At 37.9% G+C, this 21,544-nt stretch overlaps 2 protein-coding genes across 4 annotated transcripts; both read right to left on the reverse strand.

Annotated features, from left to right (window-relative positions):
- Window positions 1-3,935: 3,935 nt before the first annotated feature.
- Window positions 3,936-12,674, reverse strand: LOC113043144 (carbonic anhydrase 5B, mitochondrial-like). 3 transcript variants are annotated; one of them, XM_026202345.1, is made up of 8 exons: window positions 12,518-12,674; window positions 12,181-12,347; window positions 9,777-9,974; window positions 9,326-9,444; window positions 8,521-8,616; window positions 8,353-8,415; window positions 8,025-8,183; window positions 3,936-6,672 (listed from the first exon to the last, which is right to left on the reverse strand). In XM_026202345.1, the coding sequence occupies exons 2-8, from the start codon at window positions 12,320-12,322 to the stop codon at window positions 6,520-6,522; spliced, it is 930 nt and encodes a 309-aa protein (XP_026058130.1). In that variant the 5' UTR covers window positions 12,323-12,347; window positions 12,518-12,674; the 3' UTR covers window positions 3,936-6,519. The 3 variants fall into 3 exon arrangements, with proteins under 3 accessions (XP_026058130.1, XP_026058131.1, XP_026058132.1); XM_026202346.1 differs by lacking the exon at window positions 12,518-12,674 and having other exon boundaries at window positions 12,181-12,496; XM_026202347.1 differs by lacking the exons at window positions 12,181-12,347; window positions 12,518-12,674 and adding an exon at window positions 10,307-10,905.
- Window positions 12,675-13,858: 1,184 nt separating this feature from the next.
- On the reverse strand, window positions 13,859-21,269 carry LOC113043145 (SUMO-activating enzyme subunit 2). The gene is made up of 17 exons (XM_026202348.1): window positions 21,053-21,269; window positions 19,614-19,697; window positions 19,468-19,538; window positions 19,254-19,318; window positions 19,073-19,173; window positions 18,845-18,966; window positions 18,671-18,738; window positions 18,362-18,483; window positions 18,169-18,268; window positions 17,915-18,066; window positions 16,827-16,920; window positions 16,411-16,523; window positions 15,329-15,484; window positions 15,123-15,219; window positions 14,923-15,028; window positions 14,704-14,843; window positions 13,859-14,535 (listed from the first exon to the last, which is right to left on the reverse strand). Exons 1-17 carry the CDS (start codon window positions 21,191-21,193, stop codon window positions 14,339-14,341), a joined length of 1,929 nt encoding a protein of 642 aa, XP_026058133.1. The 5' UTR covers window positions 21,194-21,269; the 3' UTR covers window positions 13,859-14,338.
- Window positions 21,270-21,544: the final 275 nt, after the last annotated feature.

Consider the following 21,544-nt stretch of genomic DNA (forward strand, 5'->3'; position numbering starts at 1 on the left):
CATTTTTTTTACAATACCACCATTACTATTTTTTTTTATTTATTTTTAAATTGTTTACAATAAATTTCACAGATTTTACAGTGCAGGCTACAAGCTTGACAACCAATGTGCTCAATTATTAATCTTGATATAAATATTTTGAATAGTATGAAAAAAATATACTAAAAGCTAGTATACAATTCTAGAATATTCAAAAAATATATTTTGGTTTAACATTTAAACATTTTTAATACACATTTTTAATTTCATTTGATATTAGCATTTCTAGCACAATCTTACAAACCCTCTGCAGTTCCAACATTTCACCTTGAATTTTTGTGAATCGGTTAGGAAACCCTTAGATGATGAGTTTTTTCTTTTTCTATTTTAAATATTTAGAATATAATCCTTGGCTAGACATGAATTACCATAACTTGTCGTTTCAGCTCTTGAAAATTCTTTAGACTCAAATTCCTTTGATCATAATGTCTGAAGAAACATATGAAAAAATAACAAAGTTGTCCCTGCTAATTTCCTGTTTTCAGGTAAAGGCCCTTGAAACATCACTAATGTCACATCCCTGCGGGCTTTAAAGATATTGGTTCTCAAATTAAACAAAACAACAACTTAAATTTCATCCAAAAGCTTTCGTGTTTCAAAGAGAAAGACATGTCACATGCCTACAAGGTATCAATCTTTGAAGACCTGGAGAGCATAATCTGCAGGGGGCAAGTGTGTTGTACTAATACTTGAGAACTTCATGACCTGTTTTTAAGATTGTTCATCAAGGCATGTTTGAGTAAAACCTGCCACCTGCATTCTCTTTGCACGTGCTCTCATTTACACATTTTTTACATTAGCCCCCCATCATGAGAATTGCATTGTATTTATGGTGTATGTTTGCTCAGCTTAAAGATAAATGAGAAAGCAGGTGACTTTTTATTGGATAAGTCATGGTTGCTGCTGTGTTGTGCCCTGATATCTAAGAGTTCAGTTTTCTTTCTCTATAGGAGAGAGGGGTGTAGGTGTCTCAGTTCCCTGGTACCACAAGGGCTGGTTATCATTAAAAGCAGAAAACAATCAGCACTCAGCACTTCGGAGGGCTTTTGGGTTTTGGACAAGAGTTGATGTACATTTTTAGATATACAGTATTGTTCAAAATAATAGCAGTACAATGTGACTAACCAGAATAATCAAGGTTTTTCGTATATTTTTTTATTGTTACGTGGCAAACAAGTTACCAGTAGGTTCAGTAGATTCTCAGAAAACAAATGAGACCCAGCATTCATGATATGCACGCTCTTAAGGCTGTGCAATTGGGCAATTAGTTGAATTAGTTGAAAGGGGTGTGTTCAAAAAAATAGCAGTGTGGCATTCAATCACTGAGGTCATCAATTTTGTGAAGAAACAGGTGTGAATCAGGTGGCCCCTATTTAAGGATGAAGCCAACACTTGTTGAACATGCATTTGAAAGCTGAGGAAAATGGGTCGTTCAAGACATTGTTCAGAAGAACAGCGTACTTTGATTAAAAAGTTGATTAGAGAGGGGAAAACCTATAAAGAGGTGCAAAAAATGATAGGCTGTTCAGCTAAAATGATCTCCAATGCCTTAAAATGGAGAGCAAAACCAGAGAGACGTGGAAGAAAACGGAAGACAACCATCAAAATGGATAGAAGAATAACCAGAATGGCAAAGGCTCAGCCAATGATCACCTCCAGGATGATCAAAGACAGTCTGGAGTTACCTGTAAGTACTGTGACAGTTAGAAGACGTCTGTGTGAAGCTAATCTATTTTCAAGAATCCCCCGCAAAGTCCCTCTGTTAAAAAAAAGGCATGTGCAGAAGAGGTTACAATTTGCCAAAGAACACATCAACTGGCCTAAAGAGAAATGGAGGAACATTTTGTGGACTGATGAGAGTAAAATTGTTCTTTTTGGGTCCAAGGGCCACAGGCAGTTTGTGAGACGACCCCCAAACTCTGAATTCAAGCCACAGTACACCGTGAAGACAGTGAAGCATGGAGGTGCAAGCATCATGATATGGGCATGTTCCTCCTACTATGGTGTTGGGCCTATTTATCGCATACCAGGGATCATGGATCAGTTTGCATATGTTAAAATACTTGAAGAGGTCATGTTGCCCTATGCTGAAGAGGACATGCCCTTGAAATGGTTGTTTCAACAAGACAATGACCCAAAACACACTAGTAAACGGGCAAAGTCTTGGTTCCAAACCAACAAAATTAATGTTATGGAGTGGCCAGCCCAATCTCCAGACCTTAATCCAATTGAGAACTTGTGGGGTGATATCAAAAATGCTGTTTCTGAAGCAAAACCAAGAAATGTGAATGAATTGTGGAATGTTGTTAAAGAATCATGGAGTGGAATAACAGCTGAGAGGTGCCACAAGTTGGTTGACTCCATGCCACACAGATGTCAAGCAGTTTTAAAAAACTGTGGTCATACAACTAAATATTAGTTTAGTGATTCACAGGATTGCTAAATCCCAGAAAAAAAAAATGTTTGTACAAAATAGTTTTGAGTTTGTACAGTCAAAGGTAGACACTGCTATTTTTTTGGACACACCCCTTTCAACTAATTGCCCAATTGCACAGCCTTAAGAGCGTGCATATCATGAATGCTGGGTCTTGTTTGTTTTCTGACAATCTACTGAACCTACTGGTAACTTGTTTGCCACGTAGCAATAAAAAATATACTAAAAACCTTGATTATTCTGGTTAGTCACATTGTACTGCTATTATTTTGAACAATACTGTACATTTTATCCCAGTTTGTTTAATCTATAAGGAGGAAAGCAATACGGATTGGAGTTCTGAGAAACATCTTTAAGCCATAGGTTCCTGTTTATAGAAAGAAAATGGGACTGAATGGAGTTTCTTTTTGTCTAAAAATAACCTGTAAAAACATTGAAGAACAAAACCATAGTAGAGGAAGCAGCGTTAAATTAGCTACTTTCATCTGTGACTTCTATTCAATTAGCAATGCCTGATCATCAGCTAAAGAGACCTCAGAAAATCCACTATCCCTTGAGATGCTTCAAAGTTGCAAAACATTTTTTATTGCTCACAACTGTAACCAGTCTCCAGTATTTAAAAAAAATAATAAGTCTTGATCTGCTGCTCTTTAATCGATTCACCTATAGTTTGTTTTTCCTACAGAGCTCAAAGAGCATGCACACAAATGGTCTCACACAATGATGGGAAACCGTGGTGTGTTTGGGATACGCAAAAACCCAGTGTCTCGTCCCATTTTTATAACTCATGCAGCCAAGAACAACAAACACGCAACAGAATCTTTTTGAACCAAGTTTGAAACAAAATTCAATCCAGGTTCCCCAACCTTTCTAAACACCCACACCCTGGCCTTATTCTCTGTTTCTTGTTTTTTAAGGTGCTGTCTAGCTCCAACTGATGTGAAACTTGCTCTCTCCTGTTTTGGGTTTATTGCCTGGAATCCTCTTTACTCTTAGAGAAGAACAAAACATATCAGCCAGGTTATCTAAATTGGTATTCAAAGCACCTTAACAGTATTAACAAGTCAACCAGTTAAAAACATTAAAATAAGTCTTAACCTTTTTAGCCTTTAAATTCACAGTGCACCTAAAAAATAATACATATAGGTTTCACAGACAGGGCTTAGATTTAACCAGGATTAGGCCATAGTTTAAATAGAACATTTAAGAAAGGATTCATAAACATGCCTTAAACACATTACCAGTGTGCATCTTGAGCCAAAGCAAAGAAACTGATTTATTTTAAGAAGTCAGTGCAAGTTTCTTTTAGTTGACACATCATAGACTTACATTTTATTCTGGAATAGGCTTAAGCCTTGTCTGTGAAACCGGAGGTCTATGTTACATTATATAACTACATAATTTAATGTTATACATTTTCAGTTCAGGGTTTAAATCTAAGAGTGATTTCACAATCCACCAATAAAGACATCAAATTTTTATTTTATTTTTACAAATAAAAATGTTAATACACAATGGCCTGGTTATAGTTCCATTAGTACATTAAAGTCATTTTTATTAGAAAGTATCTTGAGATAAAACAAAATCACTGACATGTTTTAAGATCAATCAGTACAAGTTTCTTTTAACTGAAACATTTTAGATTTTTACATTTTAGTCTGGGGTTCGGCTTTAAACCTGGTCTGTGAAATCGGGAACATCAGACAGCATGATTTTACATGAATGAATGAAGTTATGTTGTCCATTTGTTGATGTTCACCTTTGGCTCTGTAGGCTCCCCCTCTGCTTAGTCCGCCAAAACGCACTTTTTAGTTGCAGCTGATCTGGACCTAACCAGCGCCTGGTGCAACAACACTTGCTGGGATGGGGTCTCCATAAACCTCCGGCACCACCCTCTTCCTGCCTAAATCCCTAGGGCACATGCTTGTGTCCGCCCAAAAGTTAAACAAAACTACATCAACCAAAAATGGCTCAAATGTAAAAAAGACTTCAGGTTCATACAAAAATCCCTCAAAACAAGTGAATAAAACACAGAATATGCATGCAATACAACAAAGAAATCATATTAACAAAGTTCTGCATACATTTGCATCATAAAATTTATTAAAGGCAGCATAAGTGACATTTATGAAAATTACTTGAGATGATAAGTGAAGGCTGAGGCTGTCTTTAAAACAAAACTAGCTTTAGTGTTAAACTGATTATTATTGTCCCTTATAAAATGGAAGGCCTCAAGCTAATTTATTATAACGCAAATAACAAAAGCACCCCATGCCAACCCACTACAGCAAAGAATCAGAATGTCCCAAAACCTCAAACTATAATTCACCCACTGCATAATTTAAATTCAAACAACAAAAGGTGTCTTCATACGCTCTTCGAAATCTGCTTCAATGAGAAAACATTAATCCAGGGCCTCCTGATGTGAAAGAATGTTCACTACTCTGAGAGCAGCGAAAGACTTGGGCAGCTGTAGGGAATGGATCCCAGTCTCCGTGTAACGTAATGTTTGTACAGTACAAACCCAGCTTTCCAGTCTAGTTAGTATCACTCTGAATTTCAACCATGAACCCGATAGGAAGAAAACCAGGTGCCCCATTCAAGCGAGAGGCCACTTTAGGGACAATTTATACAAGAACATTGTTATTCAGCCATCACAAAGAGACCAGCGCCTCTTTGCAATTATAAAGCTGAATGCGGAACTTCTGCTGTTTCTGCACTCTCTGAAATCACTGAATATTGACGTTACTTCTCGACCATCTTCTAAATATTATCAGCAATCCAAAAACCTCAAACTCCCCATGATGTAAATGCACAATTAATTTACAGATATATAATATTACATGTACTGGACAATCTTAGCGTCTGATTTTAACCTTATTGCCATTTCCAGCACGTTTAAAGGAAAACGGAATGACCAGGATTAAACTAGCCTATAACAATCAATTGGTCTTACTGTAGATCCCATTTCTACATTGTGCCTGGTCTCATGCCCATGTCTTCATGACACAGAGTGGAAAAACACATCCAGGTGCTCCCAAATACATTTTACAAGACATTCTTACATAACAGCTAAACAGTTTCTCTGTTAATTCTTTTTTTTTTTAAATCACTGACACTAAATACACTAAAGATCAACCAAATGAACAATTATGATCATGAGCTTAATGGATGAGAACAGCGACTACAAGACACTTGCACTGGAGGCACACATTTTACCGAGAGGCAATTATGGCCAGCCACTTGTGCAAATGATTAGATAGCAGAGTACAATAAAAAAGGCACTGGTGACGATAATCTATTCTATACAATTCTGAAGTACACACGTACAGTAATGTATCTTCACTAAACAGTTGTGCGCAGTAATCTACTCCCCTTCCTTTCAGACCTCTCAATGTCTAATGCACCTTTCACAAAGACTGTATTTCTAGTCTCATTTATATTGCAATATGTAAATGTAGCCTTGAAATATTTACAAGTTTTATTACTTTAGAGTATTATACTTAAAATTATTTTACATCTAAAAACCAATCAAAAGTGAAAGGCAATGTGCAGTTTCATGCATAAAAGAAATTCCCTCGCAGTAAACAAGGTAAGTGTACCACTAAACTAAAACTACTGACTACCACCCCCCTCCCCACCCCACTTGCATTCTGTCAGTTATCCACAAGAGGGGGCTGTTTGTCCTCAAAAGTGGACTCCCTTTGCTACTACTGTATAATAAAAGGAAATGTGCGTTTAATACTAAAATTAGAATTTTCGGAATTCTAGTATTATTTTAAATACAAAAAAATACAGCGAAATGTTGATTTACTGCATGAACCTTTTATCGGAGGATTAAACAGGCCCTTTAATTACTCAACTACATTTTTGCTAATCCTTTTCAATGGAATCTCTCAGTCAATACCTAAATGCCTGTTTGGAAATAGTGATTTTTAAATCTAGTTAAGACATTATGGATATCAGGAGTCCACGATAAAGAGTTACTGAAGAGTCTGTGCTTGTTTTGGAGGTTAAGATGTGAATTAGATCACGGAGTTTTGTTGCTACTTCATAGAGGGAGCATCTTGGAGGAAGGGGGTGAAAGAAGAACGGACGGTGCGTCCCTTCACAGCCTGCTGAACGCGGAAGTTGTTGACCATGCTTCGCTGCACCTGCTCTTCTGCCGATGTGAACAGCAGGCTTCGAAACACTGCCAACTGAGAAGACAAAAAAGAACGGGAGATAAGATTTAAAAATAGGGAACAAATTCACATAAAGGCATGTAGAATGAGAGCCAAGAATAAAAGGAAACTGGTTTATAAAAGATTGAGAAAACAGAGAAAACTGATGTCAGCAGTCAGCCGATGAACTTTTCCGTTCCATTTCCCAGGTTGCCATGGAGCAGTGGAACATGAAGTCGGAATAACAAACAGACTCCCAGCAGAGTTCAAATCGCCAGTGTGAGGGGTGTCTCACATATACATTCAGAACTCAAATTTCTTAGCATTTTTTTATGCATTGAAAATTAGCTGCCAAAAAAGATTGTTTCTGAAGTTTCACAGCTTTCTTCCTAAACACCAGGAAATATAATGACATGTATTAATTGCAATAATCCAACAAACCCTGTACTTTTCCTAGCTGCGTATTGCCCACCACTATGCATGTCCTAAAGACTAACACAGTGAGGAATTAATGGCTTCTTTTTAACATCCTTGATCCTTGATCATTTCAGTGTGATAATCAAAATATTTAAATGTGGTTTGTTTTGAAATTCTTTTACAAAAGATTTTAAGAAAACAACATTTTAACGCAATTTCACACCTTGCTCGTTGTACAAAAGTGAGCGCAAGCTAGATTAAAGTGATTATTAAGTTTTAAATATGGTTATTTTTCTTACAAAAACTAATCGATTAGCTACAGGAGGACTTTATTCACCCTCCGGAGCTGTAAGAGACACTTTTTTTTTTCAAATGGATGGGTGCTTTTTTACTAAACTAACTAACTCTCTCTGACCCTGCACAGACAGCAACCCTGTTTATGGCCTGGAAAGGTGGTAAGGACATTGTTAATAAAGTCCATGTGACATCAGTGGTTCAACTGTAATTTTATAGAGGTATGAGAATACTTTTGTGTGCAAAGAAAACAGAAATAATTACTTTGTGTGTCGTGGTAATCTAATGAACAGACATCGAAGACCAACACGGACGAGAAAAAATGATTAAATAACGTTTTGTTTATTTTTTATATATGCACCAAAACTTTTCTCGTCGCTTCATAAAATTATGGTTAAACCACTGATGTCACTTACTATTTTAACCATGTCCTTACTTTTTTTCTGGGCCTTGAATGTGGTAGCTGCGTTGCTGCCAATGAAACGACATGAGTGTAATTCATTTTTCATTTTCATTTTTGTGTGTATGTTTTATATTACACAATTACTACAATTCGCAAAAACTTATGTTTTTCTAGCTGAGCTATTTAATAAGATCAGTTGCATTGTTAAATTCGCAGGGGAAAAATATCCCCTTCATTTCCTGTCTCACATTCCCCAAACACATCAGCCTCCTACCTGATCATGACTGACTTCAATGTGGCGTTTCATCACAATCCATGTCACAGCCTCAGTTAGAGGAGGAGTGGTCAGAGACCCTGCATATGTCCAATAGTCATCGATGTTCTCCGGGAGGAGACATGCAGCGTCGAACTTGGTGAACTCTACCACACTATCCTGGACGGGGAAGATAAGGATAATACATACTGTGAAATTGTAAAACAAGATGTATGCAACAAGTCTATCCCTCATCCTACTGTTTCCAAAATATCACGCTCTGAGGTTCCTAATCTCACAGAAAAAGCTGAATCTCGGTGTGTACAAAACATAATGTTTAATGCCTTACCTTGTGCCTGACTGCAGGCAAGGCATCCACCAGTTTCTGCAAACCTTCGTGTCTCTTTCCAATCTTTGAAAAACACAAATCAAATTGACTTTTTTTGCAATTACAAAAGCCTACTAAGCTTAAAGATCTAGGAAGATGTAGTTTGATAATAATTACACACACAAGTACCTTCAGAAAGACCGCAATAACAGCTAGTCCATTCTCCTCAATAACAGCCTCCTCAAACAAACTGTACTTGTCCGAGTTCCAGTGTACCAGATGAAGCTGTGAATACACATCCACACTAATATGAATGATCCTAATGAGCACATTTCCTATAATCCCTCTCATTTGGTTCAGGTTACTACAGTTGTTCGTCCTGTTACACAATCCTGCAGTTGGACATAGATAGGTTTTGTGCTTTTGACGTACCGCAAAGGTTTAAACCAACATCCGTACAAACGGACAGAACTCCATTCATTCTGAAACGATTAGATTTAGCCAGGGTGGTGGGAATGAAACCACTTAACAGAATACAGGATACATTTACAGGACTGAAACTTGAGCTGTTACACACACACACACACACACACACACACAGACTCAGGGAGATAAATCAGTAGAGCTGAAGGAGTGTTGAGAGCATAAAAAGGTCACATTCTCACCAGCGCTAACAAAGGCAAACTTGGCTTTTTGTCATAGTAAAGTCGCTCACACACGTCTCCTTATGTAACCTGCTCTGAGTTAAAGCAGTACAGTGTACTTGTCTTGGGTAAGTGCCACATATTCATCGAGGTAACGATCTTACAATAGAAATAGCAAGTCAGTCTTAACGGTAAAGTATCCACCCTCTGTTCTAGAGAAGCTCTGTCTGTGTCGCAAGAGACAAATACTTCCTTATATTAAAAATGACATTCAGATGGCTGAAAAAGATGGCTAAGTAAGTAATGGAGGGATTCCATTTTCTTCATTTTGACAGAAGTACTAAAAATACCTCCGCAGGGTAAAGGCGGCGGTCTATGGAGTGTTCAGATCCCCAGGCGTTGTTCTCCCCCCAGTGAAAATGAAACTGACACAATCTGAACTGATCCTCCAGAGGTCCTCCTTTCAGAGCTAAAAGAGATTTAAGAGAGTTAAGAGTTTTCTCACACCACAGAACAGCTGATTTTTTTTTCTGGCAATTCGGTTTTTGGACAATAATACAATTAAAAACAAAGTGTTTGTGTGGTGTTCTTGGGAACACTTAAAACCATTGGAAATTCCTACTTGGACAAAGCTAGAATACATATGCCATACTGAGCAAGCAGAGTCTCCACTAAAGTAATATAGTTCCTAGTTTTACTATTGTAAGATCAGAATCAGTAAGCATGGGATGTTCTTCTTTCAGAAGATTTTTAGTCACAACTAAGGATGATTTTGTTATGAAGACAATCAAGGTAACTTACTGGATTTGTCAGTTGTGTCGTCGTACTCAACCAGAAAGGAGTAGCCATTATTCCAGATCTGCTGGCAGGTCCTTGGCTCATATTGTACCTTCAGAGGTCTGAGCTGTGGATCAAAGACGCTTTTACGCACCACTATGTCAATGGGCGACTGGCGATCTCCACCGGGAATGGCGAGCGGCTCCTGCCACATCGGATGCACTGGGGAAAAAAAAAAGACCAGTTAGGAGAAGGAAACAGATAAAACTAGGTCTGTGTTCATCTAGGCGGGATTCTGGCACTCAAAAATGTGTAAATGCAAGCACGAAATCCCAAAATGCTAAGTAGGCAGAACGCCAGATTTTTAAAAAGTCAAAAAAAAAAAAGAAACATTTTCATATATTGTATGCTGGTTTTTACATCCAACGAGACAAAAACAGCGAAGTGAAAAACACATCTTACCAAAACATACAGTATAGATAGATAGATAGATAGATAGATAGATAGATAGATAGATAGATAGATAGATAGATAGATAGAACACATAAACCTACATTTTATGGCACAAAGTGCAGCCTCGTGCGTTGAGTTACACATCTGTTCTGAAATGAAATGCTTGGAATCCAAACAGGAAAAAAGCAGCAAAAAGAAACCCAAAGCAGCACAAAAAGCCGACGAGCCGTCCTTCTGGAGCGGATCAGAGAACTGAAAGTCGAGAAGAAAATATGCTTCCTTCTGTGACTCGATGATTCAAAAGAAAAAAAGAAAAATGTGGAATGTCAGGGAAAAAGTGACTGTAGAGCTCAACAGGAAGATGGTCAGCAGAGTTTTATGCCACTTTTATGAATAGACATTCCCTTGAGAACGTTATAGACGATCCTTGTGCAGATGTGTGAGCTCCTTTATACAGCAAGAAGCTCGTCTTACACAATAACTGCTTAGATTGTGGTCACATGCTCTAGATTCTATAAAAGGAGTTGAATTAAAACAGCCAGAGAATGTGACCGACTGCCTTTCAGGAGATTAAAATGGCCTTGACGATAATTCCTGTCAGACATTTAAGTGGTCCAGCAAAGAGGGATTACAACCGTGCGGACCCATTTTATGGAAAGCAAACACAGCATGGGTTTTAACTATAACTCTCTTATAAAATATCAAAAGACATACTCATTCAAACTTAGTCTTTGATTAAATGTCCAAGTTTTAGAAATAAACTTGACTTGGGATGTTTACTCTGTTATTTTCTATCCCGAAACCACAGCTGACAGACCACATTCATTGAAGTTATTTGGTGTATTCCTTCGTTAACAAATAGGTTAATTGTATGTAACCTTTACTTAGTAAACTTTAATTGTCCTTTGCATTTATGTGGCTTTCAATGTGAGGTGTAACAATTAAAATCAGTATAAAAATGGCTTTATTTGTTGATAAACCAATCTGGTTCAGATAAGATAAAGTCTACACAATACAAATGACAGCTATAAGATATGAGTATAAATAACAGTTATATGACATTGATCGTTCTTGTTTGCAAACCTCTTACAGCATGATTATGAATAATTATGAAATCTAAGTTTATAAATAACTACTCCCACTGAATGAGAATTTAGCTTAGGCTAAGTTTGTTACCCACTCATTCTTGCATAAATTAAATATTTCTTTTAATGGCATTTAACATTTTATATGTGTTGAAAATGCAAGAAAAGTAGTTTACATTTTGAAAGTTTTAGGTCCTATCTTGTTCAGCATTTAAATGTATCTGCTTGGTTTGATTATCAGTAACTATCAAGAACAAACCAAACAAATAAATCACTCATATTAATAAAAAAACTAACAAAAAAAATAATAATAATATTTATTTTAAAAAACTTTTACTGAGGGAAAAACTGTTTTATTTGTCCTTTAATGAATTATATTCTTTCCAGTGTGACTTATATTGCATCTTCAAGGCCGTTTTCAATGAATGTTCTGCAGAAATCATAAACGGCCCATATCTCTCATGGGCGGGGCTTGAGGAAAAACAGTGACATGTGAAAGATGTAAAGCACGAAGTAAACGGATGGGGTTAGTTCATACATCCTTAATGATAACACTCAAGCATCATTTATCAGCAAAAACTTGATAAACTACAGCACCTTCCGGACACTTTCAATGCAGTGATCATTTTCCGCCGTGTTTCATAAACATTCCATTTCACGCAAAACCCGGAAGTCATTCAGGAAGGCGATTTTGCTGATAATAAAAACACATTGTGACCGTATAATCATCAACCCAGTCATAAAAGACATTACAAAATCTGTAATAAACCAAAGTGGTGTAAATAGTGAAAAAATGGTCCAACAAAAAGACCACTTACCAAAACAGGGTAGTGGGATTAATATAATGACACACACATAAAATATTTTTTTAAGCAAAAAAATCCACAAACCTTGACTGAAAACTAATCTGCTGGAGCATGCAGATAAGTTGCATGCCCGAGACGGTATCCAGCGCTGGCTCCTGACATGCTTCAGGAGATGCCTGTGGATCTGTCGACCGAGAGGAGCGACGACCGCGGTCAGAATCACCATGATGTTTGCCGTTTACTTTAATAACCTAAAAATTAACCACATAGGATTAAAACCTGCGTTCCTTAAGACTCGTTTTAGAACAGCCTATGAAATATTGTCTTTTCGCGTGCGCTCTCGTGCCAACAACAACCCGCTCGCTCTCGCGCTCTACTGATTGGCGGATGAAGGCAAAAAGGGCTGGTTAACAACACCCACCAAACTCTGAGCGGAGATCTAGATGTTTCCAGATGTGTGGGTCTTACGAAACAGCTTTTGTTTGTAGTCGAGACAGCAAGACGAAAATGACGCGAATGTGGATGGACAGGTTTAAATATCCCAGTAAAAGAGAGATAAAATGGAGGACTAACGTCCAGCCGAGGGTCGGGTGTCCAGCCTCAATCCAATCAGCTTCATCCTCTGAGGGGCGTTAGGGCTTAGGAGGGCCGAGACAGGACACGAGGAAAGGGTTATGTCACATTCAAGACTTATTTAGAGAATTTATTTACAATATTATTACCTATGTAAACTGGATAATAAAGGTTCAATTATGTAGTGGAAAATGCTTTATATATGTAAATATGCATAAACAAACACTTACATACATACATATATATATATTTATAAAATTGTAGGCATTATTACCCAGTTTATATAATAAATAAATATGGTAATATATTTTTCATGAACCGGTTCACATAAAACATAAAATTGCATTTTATTAAGACGTGCTAATTTTCAACTGAGCGTTGTAAATGTTGTTAATATAATTTATTGAAAATGCAAACAACATTTCGTCTTGAAAAAAAAAAAAAAAAAAAAACACGCCCTAATAAAAACTAATCAATGAGTTTGAATTGTGCTAAGTTAGTATCAAATCCCGTTATGTGAACCAGTTCTTTTAAAATAACGCCATAATAGTTTACGGTTTAAGTGGAAAGACATTTGTGGTAGTGTTCGAAATTATAGTGGACACTATGGAGGGCACTAATTCAATCCCATAATTATGCATCTGAACAACCAGTGTACAGCCACTCAACGGCACTTTCATTGTGAGCACCGAGAAGCATGTCTTTTCTGCGTTTTTCATCGTTTGGGAAACGAAAATTGCTCCTAATGCACACAAGATGGTATTCCTTGTCTGTAAGATTTTTCTCCAAACATTGTATTCACACACAAACACTAAAAAAGTATTACAGTTAACGTGCCAACTAAGGGAAGGGTTAACGTGTCACGTAGCATCTTCATTGAACGCCACTGACGACAAATACCACGTGAACGGTGGACTCTGACATCTATGTGAGTAATAAGTGAAAACAGAACGTTCTTACGTCAAACATTCTAATGTAAACAAAGAGCAATTAGGACATTGTACCCTTTCAAGACCACGTTATCATGGTAAATAAAGGTTAAATGAGATGATGCCCTAGTTTATTCAGCTGCTCAGTTTGGTCATTAAATGAAGTTACCGTAATTTATACTACCCAAGTAAAACTAAAATTATAAGAATGAAACACAAAGATGTAAATAGTTGTCTAAGTGTATTTTCTTTAAAAAAAAAAAAAAAAAAAGAAGTCACAATATATGTTTCATTGTGGTTCTAACGCAATGCAAGAGAAGACATCAGCCATCATACAGTAATACATTGTTACTGTAAAATGATTTGGCGATCAGAAATATTACTATGGTTGTCAACAAAAACAACCTGTAATAAATATGGAATATGGTTTTCAAGATGAAAAAAAAAATGCATAGAAATACCATGAGCACTTTTGTCAGCCTTTCTAAAACACTGCAAAATACGAGGACACACACATTGTAAAAAATACTGTGTTGAGAAGCATTTTCTCCATCTTGGGGAAAACCTAACCAAGTGTAGTTCATAACTCCAAAAAACAAAGGACAGAATGAAAAGACGACATCCATTGAGCTTGAACCATATTGTACAGATATATTTACATGTTTGGTAAGAGAAACCGTACAAAAATTCAACTGAAGGAAAATTCTCTGTTGTGGGCAGGTGAGATCTTGTGAATGACGCTAGTCTAGAGCGATGATGTCTTCATCATCATCGGCCGGCTGCTGGTCGAGGCGTTTACGCTTAGATGCAGCATCATCCATATCGGCGTCATGATGCTTCCTCTTGCGGTTACTAGACTCCGGGGAAGCTTCCATGTTGCTGGAGGACGGTTCTTCATCCGAGTCTACGATAAGGACATCATCGTCCTCTGCAGCTGCTGTAAACATGAGAAAAGTACATTTCTCAAATGCAATGAAACTGTCTCACCCGGTAAAATACAAAATGAGATGTTTAGCAGAATGTCCAAGCTGCTTGTTTCCAATTCTGAAGTGAACTATTTCTTTTAAAGACTTGATGTTTTGCAGGCAATCCATGTTGTTCTTACCTTTAGATGAGGTAGACGGCTGGGCAGAGTCTTTGTTACCATTGGCAATGTTTTTCCCTTCCTCCGGGGCACTTGGTGTAGGCGCCTTATCCGGGGCGTCACCCACTACTTCAAACTCGACATCCTTTTCCAATTCCTCACTGCAATAAAGGCAAGATGCATTTTAATATTCAAGAAACCCAAAGTATCATCCTTTTAGCTGAATGAAGCCACACTGACCTGTGAATCACATTGATTAGAAGAGCGTAATCCTGAAGGAAGTCATCTGCTTGAAGACGGCTCCCATTCCGAATCCCAAAGTCAGACAAAAACTTGTTATTGTTGGCTGCAGAGAAACAGAGAGACCAACATTAAAAAAAAAAGCTCCGAGTTTGTTAAAGTAGAGAAAGATGCCCTCTAGAGGCTGACTTCATTCACACCTTCAGTCTCTCCTTCCTCTGAAGAGATGAGGATCGTTCCTTTTCCATCCTCGATTTGCACATCAGGTGCCACCATGCCAAACTTCTCCTTCAGTATCTGAAAAACAACAGCAGAAATGAACGCTCTAACGTTTAAATACAGACTTGAAGCTCTTGGATAATCACACAAACATCAAGGCTTTTAAATTAAAATAAATGACTGGTACCTTGTCCTGAAGAGCTTGCACAATGGTCTTGTGCACATTCAGTTTGACTGTGACCTCAGGTTTGCTGGCGCACACGTAACAGTTGGGATTGGGGTGGTCCAGCGCACATGGTACAAGAAGCTTTTTCCTGGGGTTCGGCTGCTTATTCAGGAAGATCTTTAAAAAAAAACACACACACAACAACATAAGAGTAAGGCTGTGGGCCATAGGCATAAGGAAGTAATAGGAAGTATGTGAGCAAGAGTAGCCACATTTCCATTACCCTTCAAATTAGTGCAAATTGAAGTTGTGAATTTAAAATAAGCCCAATAGAAACATACCACTTTCGCGAAAACTCCGATATAATTGCAAAAAAGTTTTCACGCTTGCATGAGATGGTTTTTTAGGTTATTCGGAAAAGAAATATCTTGCAAAACTGCAATGGAAACCGTTTTTTCGCATGAACAGTTCACCTGGCAATAACAGTGCAACACAACATGCGTCAGACTTTATGTTCCCAAATGAAACCCAGACAAACAGCACATGCAATAAAAGACCAAACAATATAATGCAAGCACTATCAAAGGTTTTACCACAAACACAAATTACAAGACCGATTTTCACATCAAGGAGTAATATCACGAGATCTCGTTTGTATATCAGATGTGCTGCATTGTTCATTTTGCATAAAAAAAAGTTTTAGAAACATGCCTGTTTTCAAGGGTTTTCCTGGACTTAAATTTCAAAAAGTCAAATTCAAGTACTTCCAAGCACTTTAAGCAACTTGTACAAACCCTGATAATACTATAGCTGTGTCCCATCCAGTAATGAGAATTTCTAAAAACTTGTCGTCTTCATGCTCACCAGAACAAAATGCAAATACCATAAGTGTGAGTTTCTGGACATGCCATATAACTCCCACCTATACCACTTGACAGGACTTTCAAAAAAAGGTCAGAGAAAGGTCTTTACAACCGAAACTACTACTGAGATGTAAATACCTCAAACTAAGTGAGAAAAACAAATGCAAAGATGTGTTAGATTAGTCAGGGCATGATGCAATTCGGGTTTAAAGTGTCAAAGGAGTTACACCGCAAGTTTACCGTGCGACACTGGTCGAAGTCAGAGTTGAGAATCTTGAGCGCCTCCAGAACAATGAGACCAGCGATGACGGCATTAGTGGTGGCTATTGCGGGTATGATGTTCCCTGCCATGGCTAGATGAGAATACAAGACAGTTTAAAGCCATTAAATCCAGAACCAAGTTTTTATTGACACAATTGATTATGAAGTACTGCGTGTTGTTTATTTGTTTTTAAAGCCAAGGCTATAACACACTGACAAATTGAAGTGGAGTTCTTGGTAAATAAAGCATACAAAATTTTATTAAGCCAAAAAATGGGGACAATCAAAAAAAAAAAAGACATTTTAAGGCAGAAAATATGGTTCACATAATTTTAGGTAATATTGTTTAACTCCCATCAAAATGATCAAGGCAATACAGCCCTCCAAACACTTACATTTGACATCAAAGCGGCTTTTCATGTTCATGCTGAAAACGTTCATACGCAAGTTTGCGGCTGCTGTTACGAAGTCCATAGCTGGAGGATCATCCTGAAAACAGCAGCACAAATAAAGGGAGTTCACACTGAACATCACTTTTCTTTCTCTACTTTTTTTCAGGAGTCCTTGATGAATAGAAATTTCAAAAGAACTGCAATTGCATTAAAGGTGCGGTTAAGTTTTTTACTCTACTAAAGCAAAAAAAAAAAGTTTGCAAAATTTTTAAGAAAAATGCAAAAGTTACATTACATTTATTAATTTAGCAGAATAAAGTTAACATTTGTTTAACTGAACAACAACCCAGGTTGCCAGTAGGGTGAAAACGCAGTGCATTTAATTCCATTCATGGTCAAGTGCGCTCGTTTCTGTTGGTGTCGTCAATCTGGCAACCTGAATGTGTGTCAAGACTGAGGAGGAGGGGCCGGATGTAAAAACCCTGCTCCAATATTTTGAATTTGGACTGCAATACCTAGTTCAAACACTCTGTGTCAATCCTACATACAGCACCCTTTAAATAGAAATCATTTGTAACATTAGAAATGTCTTTGCCACTTTACCAATGTGTCCTTGCTAAATAAGTATCAATTAAAAACTACACTTAGTACGAGACAAAATGAAGGCACCGTGACGGACATTAATGTTAGAACACCTGACAGATCTGAAAATACTGACCTGATTTAATTTCATAACGTTCATGAAACATGCAGATGGTTGCTATGAGCACATCATATATCAGAAGTGAGTTGTACAGTTTGTCCACATTTAACTTTAATATTTGATATGTCCACCTTTTGCTACAATTACAGCCGCACATTTCTCTGGCATAGTGTCAGTCTATTTCCTGAGAACTTCCAACACTAATGTTATCCCATGCCTTCTTTTCAATGTTCCAGCAGATTCTATCCCTTGCAGGTAGTTCCGGCTGGTTTTATGGGTATTGTAAAAACCAATTCAACAAAAACTTCTTAAATTGCAAAGTGTTCTAACAATTTTGCCCACAACTGTACAAACCATGTATACCCGCGCTTGTCTTTTGAATGCTCACCTTGTCCCAGACTAGCTCTGCACCCTCACCCTTCTCTATCAGCTGAGATCGGAGTGTTTCCACACTGTGGCGGAAGAGCTGAGCGTAACCCTGAACACCCAACACCTGCTGGTCCTTCAGACCTGTGCCACAGGCCTCCTCCTGAGAAGATTCTTTCACACGCACACAACACAACCTCATTAGCATGTCTTCTAAACAGATTTACTTATTTCTTTATATAACTACCGGTACATAGTTCTAGAACAAATACACACCAATCTGCTGGATTTCAGTCCAGTCTAGAGGTAATGGAGCTTTTCTCTTTTTCCACAACTTATCCATGGTCAACAGATACATGATGTCATCTTTAAAAAGCTGAAAGGAAGCACAAGATCATCACCTTAAGGTTATTTTAAAAAAAAAACAAGAGTGTGTAATGAATTAACAAGTTTGCAAAAGAACTTGCACCTTGTTGAAGAGTTTAACAGGATCGTAGCCTGTGGACCGAGCCCACTCTTTAGTAGACACTCGCTTGATGTCACCGTCCTGATCGGAAGCGGTAGCTCGGGCTGCTGCATCTGCAAGGTTCCCTATAGACAAGAAACATCCCAGAAACCTAATGTCATCAAAAAGTCATAATTCAAACTTGCATTACATATTTCACAGAACACCAAATTATACATTTCTTTTTCATTCAAGCATATTTAACCACATGCAAAAAAAAAAAGTCCACCACTGTAGGAGTCAATGAGATGCTATAGACGTGTGATTACTCACAAGCAGCCTCTGGGTCAGCGGTGTCAGGTGACACCTCCTGATCTGCATCCTCCTCACCAAAAAGCTGACTGTGGAGGCAGTATAAAATGACAGGTTAGTAAACAATGATTTTAGGAAATCTCACTATTATTATTATTAGAGAATGCTGCACAGACACTAGTGTAGAGAAATTACTTGAAGAGATATTTGGCCCACACGATGCAGTGAATGGGTTCTGAGGGCGTGTTGCGAATGGTGCAACCTGGGAAGGTTTTCTGCGTAGGTTTAGGCTGGCACTCGTAGCACTCCGTCTGACCCTGGAATTTGGGAATGTACAAGATGTGAATGTAAACAGCGTAACACTGAAATTAATACAGCAACAGGTGCCGAACAAAAGTGGTTGATTTAAAAGAAGAGCCTTGCCTTCTTGATAACTGTGACTTGTCCCAGATAGCCAGCTGTGCCGCTCTCAATGAGGGGAATGTCAGCAGCCAAACACATCCTGTTGACATGATTCCTGGCCGCTGCAAGGACAACAGAAAAGATGCATTTTTGAAGCGTAGCGTTCCTTAACCTTTACTAAAGTCTGCTGAATAGTTCATACCTCTGTTGTCCAAAGCATTCATGACAAGCTGGAAATTTCGGAAGAATTCCACATTGTAATCTGGGCTGCAAAGAGCAAGAAATAAAAAAAATACCTCTTGACCTTAGAATTAGTGCTTTATATAGTATCCCCAAAGACAGATCAACTTTTTAAATGCATTATCAAATGTTCATACACCAAGTCTTTATCTTGGTAATAATGTGACTGGACTCACTTCATGATGCTGTCATGGTAAGCAGTGATGTTCGCGGATGGGCAAAACCGTAGCACGCTCTCCTTGGCAACCTGAAACATGCTAATAAGTCAATGTCTGATGCAGATTTCAAAATCATATGTGCTGAAGTCAGAAATACCACTTACCTGAGCTTTAGACTTTCCAACATGTTTCTTCTGAAACAGGAACTGTCTGTTAAGGTTGCTGACATCAATGGTGTCCAGGTCAATCTGCAAATATAGTAAACGTGGATTTAAAAAAAAAAAAAAAAACACTACACTATTGGAATAATTAAAAAAAAAAGTGCAACACCATGATATCACAATTCATTTTGAATGTACCCTTAATATCTACTAAGATGGCACAAAATGTTGTAATTAATGTTTATTTTGCAGAATTTATTATTCATTAAGAAAAAATCAATTGCAAATTTAGCATTTCCTAATAGGGGTGCTCCGATCACGATCGGCCGATCGTTAATGCGCATTTCGTCAGTAAAGCCGGTTTTCTAATCAGCGGTTAATTCCATCAGGTGCGTGATTTCACATAGAGTAGCTGTTACTACACAGAGCCGTTGTTAACTGAGAAGATGGGCCAATTAACGCTGAAAATTAACGTGATTTGCGCATCTTCTCTATTAACAACGGCTCTGTGTATTAACAGCTACTCTATGTGAAATCACGCACCTGATGGAATTAACCGCTGATTAGAAAACCGGCTTTACTGAGGAGATACGCATAACGATCGGCCGATCGTGATCGGAGCACCTCTATTTCCTAATTTCAGTATTGTTTAATATTGTTTTCAGTTCTATCATTACTTGGATGATATTTATTTTCATTATAGAACACAGTCAGTTATGTGCCATTGTAACACTCAATAACATAAATAAAAACACTGATATCTTCAACATTATCTTTGCAGCTCATAATTGCTTCAACATCAATTAAGTGCGTTATTTTATCACTTTATGCTTCTTATATTTATCAGATTACAATTTTACCTCAACCCTGTTACCAATGTTTCGTACACTAAACAACTATTTATTTAAAACTACACGTAGAAATGCCTGCATTGAAATGTCCTGCCAATAAACATCTTGCAGTTTCATAACACGTGTGCAAGACTAATAATGGCTAAAACTATAATATCAATGCTGTTTGTTTAACATAGTTGAAACTATCACGACAAACGTTTCATTTACAGACGACGCAAGATGCTGTTTATCAAAACTAAATTTCTGATATAAGGTTTAGAATAATAAATGGTTTCATTTTAAAATAATATTTTCGAAAACGCACCGATTTCGCGTAACAGTAAATACGATAATTAGGAGTAAAATGTGGCCACACTGGTCCATGTTTTCAAGTATCGCATACAACATGGCGCGAAAGAAAAGGGCTTGTTTATTGTTGTATGTTTACGATGGGAAGAGAAATATTGCAGTTCTTTACAAACTGACTATAACGAATAATGCATACAATGCATGACTCTCATTTTCATTTCAGAATGCTGTAAGTGAAGATCTGTGACAATGGGGCCTGATTGATGCAGCACAAAGAGAGTCCGCCTTCCTCCAGCTTACCACTTCTATATTCTTAAAGCCGGCGAGCACCAGGTTCTTCAGCAGCTCGCAGCCGATGCCTCCCGCTCCGACCACCAGCACCCGGCAGGAGGACAGCGAGTCGGCGAGCTCTTTGCGGAGAGGTCCCACCAGTTGTGCCATTGTCGGCTCGGCGTTTCGGCGGCGCGGACAAGCAGCGGTTTGATCCTCGGGAAGTGAAGAGATGCGCGACGAGTGCGCATGCGCACAAAATGAGCGCGCGGTGTGAAAACGTGCGGCTGGTTTAACTGGCGACCTCTGCTGGAGCGGCTGAAGCCCCGTACACACTTCAGTCGGCCCACTTCAAGCACTGCTCCTAAATAGTTGCTTATATTAGAATGCATATTAGAATATTAGTCATTTATTGAGCACATGTTAATACCTTATACTACATTACCTTATTCTACATCCCTAATCCTACCCAATATTTAAACTTACATTTTTTGAGGGAAAAGTCTTAGTGTTCCCTATTCT

Source organism: Carassius auratus, chromosome 25 (assembly GCF_003368295.1).
Source record: "Carassius auratus strain Wakin chromosome 25, ASM336829v1, whole genome shotgun sequence".
NCBI lineage: Eukaryota > Metazoa > Chordata > Actinopteri > Cypriniformes > Cyprinidae > Carassius > Carassius auratus.

Coding starts and splice junctions, on each gene's coding strand:
- LOC113043144 (XM_026202345.1), bottom strand. CDS start 12,322: ATGGTGATTCTGACCGCGGTCGTCGCTCCTCTCGGTCGACAGATCCAC. Junction 8,617..9,325: donor GCCGCCTTTACCCTGCGGAG/GTATTTTTAGTA, acceptor GTGTATTCACAG/CTTCATCTGGTACACTGGAA. Junction 8,184..8,352: donor TGCCTGCAGTCAGGCACAAG/GTAAGGCATTAA, acceptor TTCCCCGTCCAG/GATAGTGTGGTAGAGTTCAC.
- LOC113043145 (XM_026202348.1), bottom strand. CDS start 21,193: ATGGCACAACTGGTGGGACCTCTCCGCAAAGAGCTCGCCGACTCGCTG. Junction 19,698..21,052: donor GCTTTAAGAATATAGAAGTG/GTAAGCTGGAGG, acceptor CTATATTTGCAG/ATTGACCTGGACACCATTGA. Junction 15,485..16,410: donor ACTTCGACCAGTGTCGCACG/GTAAACTTGCGG, acceptor TTTTTTTTAAAG/ATCTTCCTGAATAAGCAGCC.